The following is a 17,497-nucleotide window of genomic DNA, read 5'->3' as shown; positions in this document are numbered from 1 at the left end:
CGCGTCTCTACGCGGGCGGTCGCAGCTTGGCATACTGCCGCAGACATCGACTATCATATGGGACTTCCCGTAGGAACAAGCTGCAACGGACTGCCACAGAAAAATGCTTTGCATTTGTTATTGTTTTCTGGAATGTCTCGGGAGTTTTGGCTTGGTTTGGCTCGATTCCCAGATTCTCCATCCAACTCTGCCGCGTCCTAATAAAACCTCGCGTCTCTTCTCTTCAATCACTCATCTGCTCTTTCCACAGAAGTTGCGACCGTTTCTAGCTGTCATCATTTGGTTATCTAACGAAAATAATTATGAATCCTTACTATTCATTAGTATATAACCTATTAGATAATAAACGTACATCTTACCTATTCATTTAATTCAGAAATGATTACAATTGTCACACCAGAGCTAAGCCACATGCTACAGTGTAGAGCAGGGCTATTCAACCTCCTTAACAAGTGGGCCGAAAAGGAAAACCACTGGGGGTTCATGGGCCACAGAGTAAAACTACGTGAATGAATCGCTACAAATAAATCGTACTTAAAGTAGTGTTAATTTAATATATATAGTACTACTACATAGAATAAACTTGTCAGACGCATTCCTTCCTTCTTCACTTTTAATCGTATTATTATAAAAGATTTTGCTCTCACAAATTTTGGACACTTATTTAGAATTCAACAATGTTGTTTGAATCATCACAAAACAGAACTACTGTACATATGAGACATTTTGAGCCAGTGAGTCAGTGAGAAAGATGCACTGCCTTGTTTGGCTCAGCCTGAGACACTCATGCAGCTTCTCATAGGTCATGGAGCAACGTGCCCTTGTTCTGATGGCATTCATATGAGAAAAGCTAGACTCAAACGTATCGGTTGAGCCAAACATTGTCAGAATAAGTGATGCCAGTTCCTGATTGTGGGGTACTGCTTCTAGCTAGTATCACCGGCTACACACACAAACCTGATTTGCATGCAACTATGTTTCTCCTTTATTTTATTTATTTTTTGCATGCAACCTCTTGCGGGCCAGAAAAAAATTAAGAGGGGCCGCATTTGGCCCACGGGCCTCTAGTTGAATAGGCCTGGTGTAGAGCATATCCAGCTGACATCTTACTGTAGGGCAGTGAATTGTTTGTGACGTCTTGTTTTCATAAAAGTTACACAATATTGAGCCACTGTTTGAGTAACCGCCCTCGGTTGCAGTTCGCAGGAATCTGACTTTGTTGTCTTTGGTTTTGGATTGGGCAACTTCAGCACTCACTGGCTCTCTGCTGGTAGAGTCTATCATCTCACCTGCTAGACCAAACAAACGCTTAATCTAATAAGCCTGTCACACAGCTGTCCTGCTCTGTGTCTCTGTGTGTGTGTGTGTGTGTGTGTGTGTGCATAGTGGGTCATCGAGACGCTGATCCTCCTGACCTCTTGGAAAGGAAGCATTTAATGAAAAGTATTCCACACACACACACACACACCTCAAGGCTGTGTGTTTTTGTGTGTGTAATTGTAAACAACTCCAATCGCGCAAGCGCATTACTCTACCTCATATTATTGTTTTTGTGGTTGTGTGCATGCTCCTAGTTGTGTGTGTGTGCGGGTGTGTGCGTGCGTGCTCCTGCGGAGGATGTTGAGAGAGGAAGTACATCCGCTGCTAAGCAGGAAGTGCAGCTGCTTGTTTTTACACACACAACCCACCCCCCCCAAAAACAGCCCTACCCCCCACCCAAGACCCCCCCCCCCCCCCCCTCTACCCACCCTGCACCACACAAACGTATAACATGTTTCCCCCATTGATCTTCATCACTATAACTGGATTTCCGTTGACAAATGCTCTCCAACACTCTTCCCCCTTAAGCTTAAGTGAAGTGACCTCTGCCTGGAGAAAACAGATATGGGCGGGGGGGGGGGGGGTCTAGAATGCTGATCTATTGGCTTGCTATACGCTGGAATGGTGATGTACTAGCATGTTTATGCCCTAGCATGCCAATCTATTATCAGACGTATTCAGTAGCAGAGCTAAATTATTAACATGCTAATGTACGCGGAGATCTAATTTAATTCAGAGCCATCTCCCTGGTTCTGGTTTGGCCGGCGATTGCAACTCAAATTAGGTTTTGAGGACTGATGCATTCATCACTGTATGCATGGTATTCTTTGATAGGGTGTTCAAATGACAAAGGAACAAACACACACAAACATTCCTCACTGTGGGTGTGTTTGTGGAACCAGGCGATGGAACACGAAGACTGGATGTTAACTTCCCTTCATGGAAAAATCCTGTGTTCGACTTTAATAATAACTGCGTACCATAAGGCCCAGGTTCCTCATGCCAGATGAAACGCCACACTGGTGGAATGTTGATGCCCATTCCGACTGCAACTCAGACGGTTTTTACTGTAACACTCATTGTTAGCATCACCTTTACCTGCTAGAATCATATTATAGCCTATAGCATCTGCCAATAGTGTGGTTGTCAACGTAGTGCCTGTTGTAAGACTAGCATTACCAACTCTTTTTTTTTCTTTTTTAGGCATTCGGCAGATGCTTTTATCCAAAACAACTTTCACTTGATTGTAAAGTGTATACCATTATTTTAAACCATACCATGGAACTAGTGCTTTAGTCATCTGACGGGTATTGGGCTTAGCACCCAGACTCATTTGGCTAACGTTAACCACCACACCCCCCCCCCCCCGCCACCACCACCACGGCAGAACATGCCCCCCGCTGTGAGGGCTGGGGTTGATGGGTGGTCTGGAACATGTGCTATGACATGGGGCTGAGTCATCAGGGAAGATTTGAGTGGAGGGGGGAAAGAGACAACCACACAGATGTGGTTATCATGACTGGCTTCCTCCTAATCAATACAATATGTGGAGAACCCCAGTAGCTTGCACATATTTTCCAATGGATTTCCACCCGTTAGGTTAGGTTTGGTTAGGGTCTGACTCATTTATTTTTCAACAAAGTTGTTTTTTGTGATTCCGTGTTTGATGACCTGGCCTTTGCTGCTGCATGTGGTAAGGGTTCCAAGAACTCGAGATGCAAACTTCATACCTTAACAAGCGGTGTAAAGAGTCATAAAGGCATTATCACATAACAGGTTTGAACTCGTGGTGGTATAGGGTAAAAGGTCTACTTATCACCAAGTACATAAAAAAGATCATAAAAAGTAAAATATTCTCCATCTCTGCCTTCTGTATTGTAGCACTTAAACTCAACTGCTGTGCTTATTTTAGGAATGATATTTTCTAAAATGATTCTTGCACTTTGCAGGTTTTATCTTCGTTGTTGAATGCAGTTATTGTAAGTCGCTTTGGACAAAAGTGATGCTAAATAATGGTAACACACACACACACACACACACACACACACACACACACACACACACACACACACACACACACACACACACACACACACACACGACGCGCGCACACACGTAAGACACACACACGAATGCATAGACGACGCATCCACAGACCGCAGTTGCATGCGCAACACACACAAACACAAATGCACACACACGTACACGCAGATAACACGTGCACACAAAAATACTTAGAAACAACTTGCATGCATAGACCACAGTTGAGCCGACCACAATTGCACGATTGTGTGCGCACACACACACACACACACACACACACACACACACACACACACACACACACACACACACACACACACACACACACACACACACACACACACACACACACACACACACATCAAGGATCAAAGACAGAAAAGCTCAACATTGGTAAGCAGAAGTTAAAAGTGTTACCCCATCGCAAAGATTTATTGGCTGGCTGGAATGAGGAAGCGAGAGCGCAGCCTCTCTTTACGGGAAATCTAGCGAAGGGAGGGGGAAGGGGCGGAGTCTGAGGGGAATGCGCGTGGGCGGAAAAGGTTATGACAAATATTTGTTCTACTTCTGAGCCGGGGAGTCGCCGAGAGGAGGCTCGTGAAACACAGAGAGGTGGTGGAACATTTTAATGTCATTACGCACACACACACACACACACACACACACACACACACACACACACACTGTAATTAAATAGTATGGCCGCCGGCTGGCAGGGTCTTGGCCGAGCTCTAATGCCGTTGTTGTGAAATGGGATTTGCTCGATGCTGTTACGCTACGAATGCAATGTTTAACTATTGTGCTGTCCCTCGCCTTGGAGAAGGAGAGGGACAGTGTCCCCCATCCTGTGCTCTAATGTTCAGTCATTAGAGCACAGGATGTGCATCTCACGGAGATTCAGTGAAAACACACAAAGCAACACACACACACGTCACAAGTCATTGTGTCATAATGCAGATAGCTTTACATTTGACTCAATCTCTGTTTTTGATCTTTCTGTGGTTTGTTTTTTCCTGTGTTAATATGTGTGCGCAGCTAAAAGGCGTGTTCATTGGTGTGCGTGCCGACGTGTTGAGGCACCGACATCCGTCCTACCAAAAAAATACCAGAAGAATTCCTCCTTGCTCAACCTCCCGCGTTCCCCGCATTCCCTCCGAATGTCAGATGCGCGTGTCTGATGTGGCGCGCACGCGTGTGTGTTTGTGTGTGTGAGTCGTCCTTCTGTTTTTGTGTGCATCTGGTTCCACTGTGCGCCGCTTGTTGGTTGCACTGACAAAAACGGTCGAGAGCGGGCTGACCTTTGACCCTGAAGTCAGCCTTGAAGTGTACAGACAAACTGGCGTTTCGTAAAACCAGCAAGCACCTTTGTCACTCGCGAATCCACCCACAGCACCGCAAAGTTACAAATACAATCACTGAAATCCAGGGATTAACCTTTTTGGCTGTACATTTAAGTGAAATGATGTTCACTTCCTCTCGAACCGACACATTCGTTGTGCTTTCCTCACACGGTCGCATGAAAAGTCAGGTTAAAGTCGGGTTAAATATTTCCGACCCATATGTAGAAATGCTTTCGATGTCTGCTTCTGTAATTTCCTCCACTGTGAACAGTATCCGACAAGTCTATGCATTCCAAATTGACAATCCCACCAAGAATACATTGAAATGTGTACCGACTACGAACTACGAACCATGACTCTTAAACTTGACCTAAACCATGACTCAGCAAACCACCAGCTTAGCTTACTGTGTCCTCTCTATAGTACTGCAAAAGTTACCTATGACAATTCAAACTACATGCATACGCTAGTCCAGCAAATGCAACGAGCAAACAGCAAGGAGAGAGTGAGAGTCATCGCTAAAACTAAACAAAGCTATCTCCTGATAAATAATCGCATCATCACACAAGCTGTGAGTGCACTTCAGTAGAATATATAAGACACAAATGTACTGTATATAGTGAACGACCCAGAGAAACGCAACGCAAATTCAATGTGAACATTTTTTTTAAAGTGTCTCTAAAAGATGGCATGTCTGGGCAAAAGAGGACGTCTGGTTACCCTACGTACGGGAAACCCAATTGATTCCTGCCTGTTCCACTGGCCCAAATTGGTGGGGGCTATCCTGGTCATTTCTCTGCGTGAGAAATACGAAGTGTGGCGTGTGAGCGTGTGCATGGGTTGAATTGCGTGTGTCTCACGGCGAATGCGTGAGACTTGAGAGCCCTGGGTATCGCTATAGTGTGGTGGAGTTGAAAGGCCTTTCAAAAGCTTTGGTTTTCTGAACCAATTTTAGCTCTGGTGTGGGTCTTCCTGTTATTAACTCAAACTTTATATTAAAAGTTAACATAGAAATCCGTGAGTAGCAAAACAGAAACAATGTCCTGCTCCCTACAGTTTCGTTACTCGCGGCGGCTGCCATCGTGAAGTTAACCAAGTCACGCCAATAAGCTAGCTAGCTAGTTTATTGGATTTGTGTCCCTCACAGCGGGCAGAGCTTGTCAGAAACGTAGTCACTTGAGTAATTTGAAATAAGTCGCATTGAATTTCTATTACTCAAACTCTGTGAAGTTATAGCGGAAATTATTACAGGGCTGAGAAGTATTTTCCTTCCCAACAACTGCAGAGTCGGCAGCATTCCGGCTGACAAAGGCCTTCCGTTTAACCCTTCACGTTCCAGGTCAAATGTAATAGTTTAAACTGGTCTATTTCCTCAGAAACATTTTTGTTCAGATGTCGATTGTAAAATAATGAATTAATAAATGGGAATATCTTGGGGGGCCCTGACGGCTCCTCTCTGGCCCTCCAGGATCCCCGGGGGGGGGGGGGGGGGGGGGGGGGTGCTGGCCGACAGCAGCCAGGTCGGAAGTGATTCAGCTGGGAGGAATGGGCCACGCCTCCCCTCCCTCCACCCAGCTATGACTCTTGGATGTGCTTCTCACGGTGCTTACTCCCTCCCACACACACACGGACACACACACACACATACACACTGACTGACTGACTGACTCCAAGTGGCGAGGGAGGTGTGACTCCGAGCCAACAGGTTCTGTCCTCGGCCTACCCTGAGCAAGCTGCCCTACCTTCTACCTGCCTCTTAACGATCTGTCGCTAAACTTCTCTCGCTTTGGATCAAAGCGTCTGCTAAGTGACTAAATATTCTTTAAAGCGTGTATGGATTTCTACATGCGAGCAGGTAATGGGATGTGCAGATAAAAGGATGTTGCTAAGGAAGAGCTTGGCCTATATTCACTAATGTGTGGCTTGCAGGGAGGAAGGGAGGAAGGAAGCTTCATAATGGGAAGGGATAGCACTGGAGGGGGAGAGAAAGTGTGGGAGAGCGAGGGAGGGAGGGGGGGGGGGGGGGGGGGGGGAGAGAGAGAAGGGAGAAGCTATTTACAATCGCTCCAGGCTTCTGCTTTCCCAGGGCCCCTTGGTTCTGCAACGGAGTCTCCCAGCGCCTTTGGAATGAGCTGAAGACAAAGTCAGGGTCACCTCCGGCCCAGACGTATTCCTCCGACTGCCCTGGAAACAGAGAGGCATCCCGGGGACAAACACTGGGCTCTGGCCGGGTCTCTCGCTCCCACAACCATGGAGCCACTCCTGGGAAGAGAGGCCGTGAGTGACGTGGGGATATTAGGCAACAAGAGCGAGCGGATGTCGTCGCCGGCCAAGGGCTACTTCTCACGCCAAGACTGAAGGGTTTACAATTCTACAAGCCTACAACCGGACTCTGTGGTTCTTCTGTGACTAAATATACACGTTCCTCTCCTCCACCCCCCCTCCCCGCCTTCGCGTTTAAGTTTTATTACTTGTCCTTTTTACCGCTGACATCAAATGAACTCACGGCGTACTTTATAACATCTGCTGAAGGAAAACAAAACCAGGGACTCGTATTTCAGCGGCGCTCAGACGATCACATGAAAGTCAATTTCACTTCATTCAGCGCGGAGCTGGCTCAGCCGTCAACCATCTCACCGCACGATCGCTGAGCCCGTTCAAAACAAAATCCGCTTTTGTGATGCTAATGGTTTTGGTTAGACAATGGAAACTTTGATGTTCCTTTGATCCCAGAACTTCATCTACCTCCAGCAACCCCTCCACACACTCACACACACACACACACACACACCCTACTCCCCTGATATACACCTCCAGGCGGCCCCTCCATCACCCCATGGCCGTGCCCAGCTCAGGGGGGACCACGAGGAAGGGAGCACACGGGGCCAATGAACTTCTTATTATGCATCCATTGGTTGAGGAAACAGCTGAGGATCCGCCACATACCTGGACCCCGCCTCCAGGGTGCGCATCTGTCGGCCTCCTCCCACATCAACCCTTCAACCCCCTCCCTCCTCCATCTCCACCTGCATCTCCTCCTCCCCCTTCTGCATCTACATCTCCTCCTGCAACCCCTCTGCCAACTCCTTTTATATCTTCCCCCTGCATCTCCCCCTGACTTCCATCTCCACCTCCTCCTTCAACCACTCCTCCATCCTTCCACCTCCTGCTCAACATCCTCCTCCTCTTTCTGCACCTCCTCCTCATACAAAACCTCCTCCCCCACCACCATCCCTTTCACCTCCTCCACCAACCCCTCCCGCATCTCCTCCTCCTCCTCCTCCTCCAGCCCCTCATTCTCCTGCACCTTCTGCTCCCCCTCCCCCTCCTCCACCTCCTGTCTCCCTTGCAGAAATGTGGGAACAACTTCAATGGCTGCAATGTGTACAAGCGAAGACAGGACGGTGCTGCACGCCTTCCCCAGGCCACACACTCCCCACTCTCTCCCCCAGCGCCTCCTCCCCCATGCAGTTGCCTCAGGGGCGAGAGAGACGATAGGCAGAGAACACAAAGCTCGTATTGAAATACCTCCTCACCGACAACATCATTCCTGCCTCATGAATGTGACGGGTGATAAGTAAAACAATTATTTGGAGCACATGAGTGGAACGCAGGATTGCATGCATTCACTTGCTCGAACATACGCAGATTCACACACCTACAACCACACACACACACACACACACACACACACACACACACACACACACACACACACACACACACACACACACACACACACACACACACACACACACACACGACTGTCAGTTGCAGTAGTCATCGAGAGTTTATAATAGCTTCTGCACATTTAATGTCAATCTCAACTGACACTCCAGGCTGTGACCCCGTACAAACTCCTATAAGTGTGCATCCTTTGCTGTCATGATGCTAGTAACTTATTTTTTAGTGCATCTTCAAACACACATTTTATGTTTAATATAAACATTCTACTATGGCTCGCGAAAGGTTAATGATGTGAGTGAGAATACAAGATATTCTGCTGCTGTAATAAATGTTGACCATTTCTGTAAAAGAAAAAATCGTGTTTTACTTGGCAGGCGGCTGTTCCTGGACTGTAATCTGTGAGGACGGCAGACGCTCATGGGCGGGAATAAGCAGAGGCTGACATGGAGAGCTGTTCAGTGAGAGCTACAGTTAGTCATCCTGTCCTTAAGCAGAGCACACAGCGACCCTAACGATTCACTGAGGCAACGATCCACCACCATGGAATCCCTGTGTGTGTGTGTGTGTGTGTGTGTGTGTGTGTGTGTGTGTGTGTGTGTGTGTGTGTGTGTGTGTGTGTGTGTGTGTGTGTGTGTGTGTGTGTGTGTGTGTGTGTGTGTGCGATTGTGTGCGATTGTGTGTGTGTATGTTCTTGTGTGTTTGTGTGCATCTCAGTGTGATCCCCTGTGTTCAGGACAGTCTGTGATTCACCATGTCTCGGTGCATGAACGTGTTTTTGCGTGTTTTTGTGTTGACTCCTGTGTGAATGAATGTGTGTGTTTGCCCGTGTGCATGACTGTGTGGGTGCTTGTGTGCATGTCAGAGGCTGCTGTCACTTCAATCCATGTGTATGTCAATATCTCCATCTGTGTATGTTTGCGTGCGTGCGCGCGCGCGCGTGTGTGTGTGTGCGTGTGTCCTGCCTGCACGACCCTGTGCAAACACTGTGTGTCAGAGGTCTCAGTCACCCTCCTGGACTCATCTTGTTGACCGGTAATAACACCCCAGGCTGGAATCTTGTTTTCATCTGCGGTTGTCTCGTGGCAGGGCTGTGTGCCACGGAGGTGTTCTTGTCTTGCATGTTAATCCGAGTTCACACAAGGTAATGGAGGGGCTCATGCCAAGGCATACCTGAACCCATGTGACACGCGTGCCCGGATAACTCAAAGCCCGCAAAAATAAGGCGTTGCATCTGTCAGTGTGTATTGACAATCTTTCCTGTTCCTGCGTGCGAAATATACAAATACTAGTTGTGTGTGTGTGTGTGTGTGTGTGTGTGTTTGCGTGTGTGTGTGTGTGTGTGTGTGTCTGTGCATGTGTGCTTCCCTGAGCGGTTGCACCAACAGAGGGTCAGGCAGACAGTCTGATACATAATTAGATGGACAGGTAAATAGCTCAAAAGTCAGACAGTTAAGGTGCAGTTCAGGTTGTACTTCAGGATTCACCCTCGTTAACCTCGTTCAGGACATTTCCCCTGTGTCGATGGGTCCTTCAGCAGTGGGTGTGTCAGCCGGTTGGCTGTCCGGTTCCATTAGTTGGCTTGTCTAAGTGCTTCTATGGTTCTTGGCTGTTTGGCCGTTGCTGCTCCAGCCCCAGGCCTTCTCAGAGTTTTTTCAACATACCTCCGTCTGAGTATCCTAAAGCCGTGTACAGACAGACAGAAAAACAGCAACAGACATTACTGCAGCTAAACACTTGTGTTGTTTGCCTGTGTGCGTGAGTGAGTGTGTGTATGTGTGTGCATGTGCATGCGTGTGTGTGTGTGTGTGTGTGTGTGTGTGTATATGTGTGTGTGTGTGTGTGTGTGTGTGTGAGTGTGTCGGTGTGTGTGTCGGTGTGTGTGTCGGTGTGTGTGTGTGTGTGTGTGTGTGAGAGACTTATTGCCCCCTTGATAAGATAGTTGGCTCGCGGCCTGGCCTTTTCCCGTAACTTGGCCAAGGCGGACCTCTTGGGAAAGAGAAAGAGAAAGTGTTGCGCTATGTGCCCTGACCCCTCCTTGCCTGACTGGAACTGTCCAGTTGTGTAACACCAAGACACTGCAAACCCCCCCGCACCACACTCTCTCTCTGTATCCGTCTCTCTCTTTCCCTGTCTATCTAAGAAACACACACACACACACACACACACACACACACACACACACACACACACACACACACACACACACACACACACACACACACACACACACACACAGACACACACACACACACACACACACACACACACACACACACACACACACACACGCACACGCAGGCAAACACACACACGCACGCATGCAAAAACACATGCATGCAAATACACATGCACACACATATACAAACAAACACTTGCACAAACACAAATACACACAAATACACATACAGACGCAGACGCATACAGCCACACACAAACAGTATCAGCGGGAAGCCTAGTGATCACAGAGTCCCCATGCGGCCGACAGTGTGGGCGCGACGTCCAGCAGGACTGATAGAGAAGAAACTGTGTGGGTTCGGGTGATCCAAGTGGTTGCCTCTGAGTCAACACGGACGGCAACAATGCAGGCACATCCCTACCCTCATTAAAGTAATCCGATGAATGGGCGCCGTGGCCTACTATTCCTTGAGAACCTCTTCCATCTGTTTGTGTTTGGTGTCGTTTGCTTTGGGTGAATCACGAGTTGAACAAAGGTAACTCCGCGTTGGAAGTGCGTGTGCGTTGCCGCGGGGACAGAGTGAGTCACCAAACCCTCCATGCAAATCCTCAAACCAGCAGGTTTTCTTCCGTTTGCTCTCCCTCGCACTGGGAGACGGAAGAGTCGACCAAGAGGAACCAATGCCCCCCTGGGAGAAAGGCTACAGGGTAGAAAGAGATCAAACGTACCATGAATTAAATAAAAATGATTAACCGTTTTCTAATTCCCTACAGCCCGATACTAGGGCTAAGCAGTATCAGGCTTAGTCATTAATTCGGAGGCGGATTTGTATGTTAACATTAAACAGTTCAGCAGTTTTCTCAATCTCCTTACAGCTCAGCAGAACTAATGGTAGTGGGTTTGATCCCGTGACCCCAGTCTAACCTTTAATCATCCTTGATGACTACGATGCTTAAAAAAAACAACTAAACTACTCCTTGATGACCTGTATCAGAATGAACTGCTTCTGATAATAGTGGCTACTTACTAAATTATCAAATAGTTGATTGCAAATGCATCGCCGCCACTGACCGAGAGAACCGGCTTGTCCTGGGTCACGGCTTGTCTCACAGCTATGTCAAGGGTTCAAATCTATCCATGGATGGCATCCATGATATGAAACTCTGCAGAGCTCACATGACTCCCCCACCCTCCCTCCCTCCCTCCCACCCTCCCTCCCTGAGTGGGTCAACTGATCAGTTTGTCATTGGTTAACAAGAGGGCACCTTGACTCACCCCAACCCACACGCGAGTCACGTGTGTGCGTGTGAGTCAAGGTGCCCTTTGACCATCGTGACTCCATTTTCTAGGTCGAATGTCACCCAGAATTGTTTCACGCTTGTTTGGCTAAATCTGACGACGGTTTTACCCTTCCCCAGCAGCTTGAGTCCGACTGGATCAAACCATAATTCATCTGTCATATTTTTCCCACCCTCCCAAGTAGTACACCACAAACTCATTCCACGATGGGGGTCTGTATTCCAATCAAACAAGGAGCCAACGGTTTAAGATTTAAAAAACAATATTTATTGAAATCGTATAAAAATAGCTTCTAACATCATTTGCAGTTCTATTTTGACATTGAAACGAACAGACGTACAAACGATTCATGTCACAATCATGCAACTCGACGTGACACAAACATGAACACACACTCAACTGCACACACATAGACACACAAACACACACACACTCCAGGCGGTCCCCCACACGGTAGACCAGGGGGCAACTGAACCAGTTCCCATCAGTAGGCAAAGTTCACATACATTAAAATGGAAGTGCTTTCGGGACATTGTTACACGAAACATGTATAGATACACACAGGACATAGACAAAGACACACACACACGCACACATCTGTTCTTTCAAATTAAAAGTCATAAATATGGTCAGCAATTTAATGTTCTGTTGTGTTGTGTGTGGTTTTTTGTTTTCCGTTTGTAGAATATGTGCGCCCTTCAATAACTGTGGAATGAATTACACGGATATAGCCCCAAATCTTTCTCATAAATAAAATATAATAAATACAATTCCACAATAAAAAATAAAAACATCATTGTCTGGGTGAAAAAAATAAATTCACCGCAACAATAATAAATACTCTTATTATTATTCTCGTTATTCACAAAAGCAAATTAGGATGCGTTTGAGGCACTGTGTTTGTTTTTCTTTTTTGAACAGAAATACCATAACATTAATCTCCTTTTGTTTTCTTTCGATTGCTCGTGTGTGTGTGTGTGTGTGTGTGTGTGTGTGTATGTGTGTGTGTGTGTCTATGTGTGTGAAGAAGGAGCAGAGCGGAAGGTGTTGTGGCTGTGGTGTTGGTGGTTTGGGCGGTGGTGTGTGTGTGTGTGATGCATTGCCAATGTGCCCTAAGGGAGGGGCCCTCCCTCTTAAAGGCGGGGTCCCTAGGTGGCGGCAGCAGAAGAGGCCCCGCCCTTCTCCCACGCCCTGGCTCTCTGAGCCCTTTGTTTACAGTAGGAGGTGGGCGGGGCCGGGCTGTGTTGTAGCGTAAAGGTGTGTGTGTGTGTGCGTGTTTTGTAGTAAGAAGAAGGCAGGTAGGTAAGTCCAGTGTATCAGGTTTTGTTTGCTCACAGACCCGGGCTGTCTTAGCTGTTTGCTAATATGAGGTTGTCCGGTCGCGGGTGACATTTGAGCTGGGTGTTTCTAGTACGCAGTAGTAGTAGTAGTAAGTAGTGGTGGCGGTGGTGGTAGTAGTGGTCGTTATGGCGATAAAAGGCATAGGCTTCACTGATCTAGGCCCATGAGGAGAATACAAAAAAAAAAAAAAACAGCTAAGAGAAGCTCTTAAAGAGAGCCGGCTAGGAAACAAACAGCTCGTAAAAAAACAGGGCTTCCGTGCTCTCTGAGTATTCAAGTATTTTCAGGACCAACACTCCCTCCTCCCCCACGACAGACACACAGCAAAGGCACTTATTGAAATAGTCTCTCTGGGTCTCTCCGGCTCCCCCTGACAGCGTGAGAGGGACGGAGCTCTCGCCCCCCTTCTCAGCCTTCCCTCTCTGTGTGCAGACACACACACACATACACACACACGCCGGCAACCCCCCCAGGCCTGGCCTAAACGAACCCAGACGCCACACACAATCAACGTGCGGCATTCCCATTCGAAGGGGAGGGCTGTTTGCTGCGTCTTCTTCGGCGGGCAGCTTGCGGCGGGGGGGCGGGGGGGTCACAGTCTTTTGCGATCTCTCTCTCGCCTTTCCCTGCGCTGGTAGACTTCTACCGCGCTGAGTCTGTTCCGTCCGTCCGTCCGTCCGTCCCGGGTGGGGACGGGGGAGGGGAGGGGAGGTGGAGGGGGTGGGGGGGCGGGGGGGGGCACGGCGAAGCGCCCGGCGACTGTGCGGCCGCTCTGATGTCACTCAGAGGCCCAGTCCGTTTCAATCGATTCCTGTCCGCCCGGCTGTGGGCGGACGTCGGGGGGCAAGTCACTGCGCCACCGCCACGGCGGGGGGTCCCGCCTCGTGGGCGATGCTGTGCAGCCGCAGCTCGGTGGCGGCCGTGGTCGGCACGGCGGCCACCGTCTTCTCGGCCTGCGTGCCGGCGGCGGGCTGCTGCTGCTGGAGGTGTGTGATGATGGCGGAGGTGGAGTAGGAGGAGGAGGCGGAGCCCTGCATCCAGCTGTGGTTGATGATGTCCTCGAAGGAGGGCCGGTCGGCGGGCCGTAAAGACAGGCACCAGCGGATGAGCTGCTCGCATTCTGATTGGAGGAAACAAAGAGAGGGGGCGGGGTCAGTCGGGGGGGAAACCGTCCAATGGCGGATGCTCTTGATATGTACGCTATGAGATTGGTGAAGCCGTGGGGGTCTCGGTTTTGGGGTAGGTGGGGGGGTCTCACCTGTGGACACTCTGCGCCGGAACAGCACCTGGCCGCGGAGGATCTCCTCGTCGTGCTCGAAGGGGATGTCACCGCACACCATGTCGTAGAGCAGCACGCCTAGAGACCACATCGTTGCCGAGCGACCGTGGTAGCGGTGGTACTTGATCCACTCGGGCGGGCTGTACACTCTCGTGCCTGAGAACACAAAATAAGATAAAACCACGATTAGAAACCAATTTATATAGCATTTGTTTGGAACAAAACATAACATTAATCACTATAAAAGGTTAAAGGTTTAAAAAAAATACGAATTTAAAAATGGCGATTTTAACCCTTTTATTTTTTTGTTTATTGTTTATTGTTGAATAATGTGTTGGGAAATTGGTTTTGTAACTATTGTTAGATTATACCGCTAATCTAATCTTTGGCTTAATCTTATTTCTCAAAGTATTATTAGGCTCAGGTGCCGCTGAGTCTCCACAGCTGTTTGCATATGTGTGTGTGGTTAGAAGGCCCTGTGGGCGGGCTGGCTGACACGTGACTTTGTTTACAAACTTTGAGTTGTAAAAATACCACATCCCACCGATAGGTGGCAATGACAACCACACGTTTGAACCAAGACGTCTGCATAATGCCAGAGAGGAATGTCTTCTCAACCTTTGCATTTGCTGTGACGTTGTATGCGCCAAAAAAACGGCAAAAAATAAATAAACAAATACAGAATTCAGCAGCCAGGGTCAACCCCTTCGGAATCAAAATACACCGAAACAAATTGTGACAGAGTGTTAGCCGGCTTACCGTCGAAGTCTGTGTAGACGGTGTCCTTGAGCAGGGCCCCGGATCCGAAGTCGATGAGCTTCATTTCCCCGGTGCGGAGGTCGATGAGGATGTTCTCGTCTTTAATGTCCCGGTGCACTACGCCACAGTTGTGGCAGTGGCGCACGGCGTCGAGCACCTGGCGGAAAAAGTTCTTGGCCAGCTCCTCGGGCAGGGCACCCTTTTCGGTGATAAAGTCGAACAGATCCTTGACGTTCTCCGGCCGCTCCATGACGATGATGAAGCTGTCGTGTCGCTCGTACCAGTCGAGCATCTTGATGACGCCGCGGGATCCCGCGCCGACCTTCTTCAAGAGCACGATCTCCATGGGGACGCGAGAGCCGTTAGGCTAATAAGAGCAAATAATAAACACACGTTAATACACGAAACAGGGACTGTACGTTATAAAACCTCGATGATAATCATAATAATGATATTAATAATAATAATAATAAAAAAAATGAATTTTCATGGATACTGCACTCATATCGGTTTACAACAGTTAAATAACAATTGGGGAAATTATAAACATAGGCTTACCAATTCGCCCCACTCGGATACCCTGTCCTTGGCGACGTGTTTGACAGCAACCTATGGAAATAAAGAACATGTCCACGTCAAATAAACGTATTCCACCGCACAGACAAAACAATCGCGAATAAATACCAGAAAACCGTAATAAGCATCAATGATGGTGGTACTAACCGGTGATCCGTCGGCCACTCGTATCCCGGAATACACGGTGCCGAAGCCCCCGCTGCCCAGCACTCCGCCAACCTGGTAGATCTTCTCAAACGTCTCCCTGTCCTTCACTGTCAGGATCAAAACACAACGAGGGACGTTAGAAACCATATCACGTCTGGACGGTGATAAAGGTTGATGAAATCGACGGAGATCCGACCCGATGGCTCTATGTGAAGCCCATAGCGGCTATGGTGGGGTGTGGGGCATGTGTAACGCGTGACTGAGGCGGCCCAGGGAGAGCCATTGCTGCATCCCTGCGTGACACCACAGACACAGAGCAGAAGACCGCGGCTCTTACCTTGGAGCTGGTTTTTCGCCGGCATATCCACCGAGGAGATGTGGGTGAAGGAATTAAACTTTGAAAGCAGCATGTCTGTAAATCCAAGGAGAGAGGACCGTGTTTCTCTGGTCTGATCTTAGTATTGTTATGATCCGCTGGTCGCAGCCGCGTGATCCACGTTGCAGAGGGAAAAACCCGATAGATCCAGATCGCTTAGCCGGGAAAAAAAACACGGGAAAAACGCACCTCGTCCAAAGTATTATTTTTCCTGTTCGAAAAACAAGAACGACGAGACGCGATTGAGCGGTGTTTTGTAAACAGTGAGTTCGGTAAAATTCAAATATAAACAAGTAGGATACCGCGGTCTGATCGTCAGGACACCGGCTCTTTGAATAAGGGCACAGACGCCAGAACGTCTATAAAGCCATAGTAAATGGGTGTTACCTCGTGGCCTTCGTCATACGCCCTCCTGCCCGCCTCCGCGCTCATCTGCAGCCAATAGCAGCCCCCCATCCGCTTTCCCGAGCGCACGTCAATCACGCACAACCGGCTAGACAAGACGTGGTGCGCATAACCAACCCGCCAAAAAAGAGAATTATGTTTGGAGGGAAATGCAAATTCAAAGCCGAAGGGACCACCCCTTCCCAACCGCGGGAAACTCACTCAAACACCCCGAACACCGACTGTTGTAGAACCAACAGTTTAGTTTGATATAGGATTATATGTCAATTTATAAAGACTTTTTGGAAAATAATAGGAAATATTTAATTTTCTCGAAATTATTTTTCATACTATATCTCGAACTTTTTAAATAATTGTGTAGTTATCCATAGGTCTGTCTTGTCGCACTCGTCTACTTTATTGTTGCCGAGTGAACATACTTGGCAGGTTTCGCGGCTCCGGGCGGTTGCTCTTCTCACTTGTGAGGAGGAATTCCCTGGGCCATTACGGGAGTTTGCTCAGGCCGACAGAGACATAAACCACACCAGGGCAGTTCATCAACGCATTCCAGCCGTTCCAACCTCCATTATTTACCTGATTACTTTCACATTACTAAAGTTTATTGGCTGAGTAGGTGCCTAGAATTATAGTCTATGTTTGAGTTTCCCTCTGGGAATACAATAGCTCTCATCCCGCCTTGGAGCCGAGGCGCTCCGGAGAGAAAATGGCCGCATTCCACTCATTCTTTCAAATTGGGTGGCCGCGTTTTC

The 17,497-nt window shown here is 48.3% G+C and overlaps 1 protein-coding gene across 1 annotated transcript; it reads right to left on the bottom strand.

Annotated features, from left to right (window-relative positions):
• Positions 1–12,109: 12,109 nt before the first annotated feature.
• Positions 12,110–16,689, bottom strand: pim1 (Pim-1 proto-oncogene, serine/threonine kinase). The gene is made up of 6 exons (XM_030353249.1): positions 16,305–16,689; positions 15,968–16,074; positions 15,803–15,853; positions 15,245–15,611; positions 14,465–14,641; positions 12,110–14,326 (listed from the first exon to the last, which is right to left on the bottom strand). The coding sequence occupies exons 1-6, from the start codon at positions 16,375–16,377 to the stop codon at positions 14,055–14,057; spliced, it is 1,047 nt and encodes a 348-aa protein (XP_030209109.1). The 5' UTR covers positions 16,378–16,689; the 3' UTR covers positions 12,110–14,054.
• Between the last annotated feature and the right edge of the window lie 808 nt (positions 16,690–17,497).

This window comes from Gadus morhua, chromosome 1 (assembly GCF_902167405.1).
Source record: "Gadus morhua chromosome 1, gadMor3.0, whole genome shotgun sequence".
Classification (NCBI taxonomy): domain Eukaryota; kingdom Metazoa; phylum Chordata; class Actinopteri; order Gadiformes; family Gadidae; genus Gadus; species Gadus morhua.
This window is presented reverse-complemented; position numbering and strand designations above follow the sequence as displayed.

Excerpts from the sequence above, each read along its gene's own strand:
- pim1 (XM_030353249.1), bottom strand. The coding sequence starts at position 16,377 with ATGCTGCTTTCAAAGTTTAATTCCTTCACCCACATCTCCTCGGTGGAT. Across the intron at positions 14,642-15,244 it reads CGTCTACACAGACTTCGACG|GCACGAGAGTGTACAGCCCG; the intron begins GTAAGCCGGCTA and ends TTGTGTTCTCAG. Across the intron at positions 14,327-14,464 it reads CCGGCGCAGAGTGTCCACAG|AATGCGAGCAGCTCATCCGC; the intron begins GTGAGACCCCCC and ends TCCTCCAATCAG.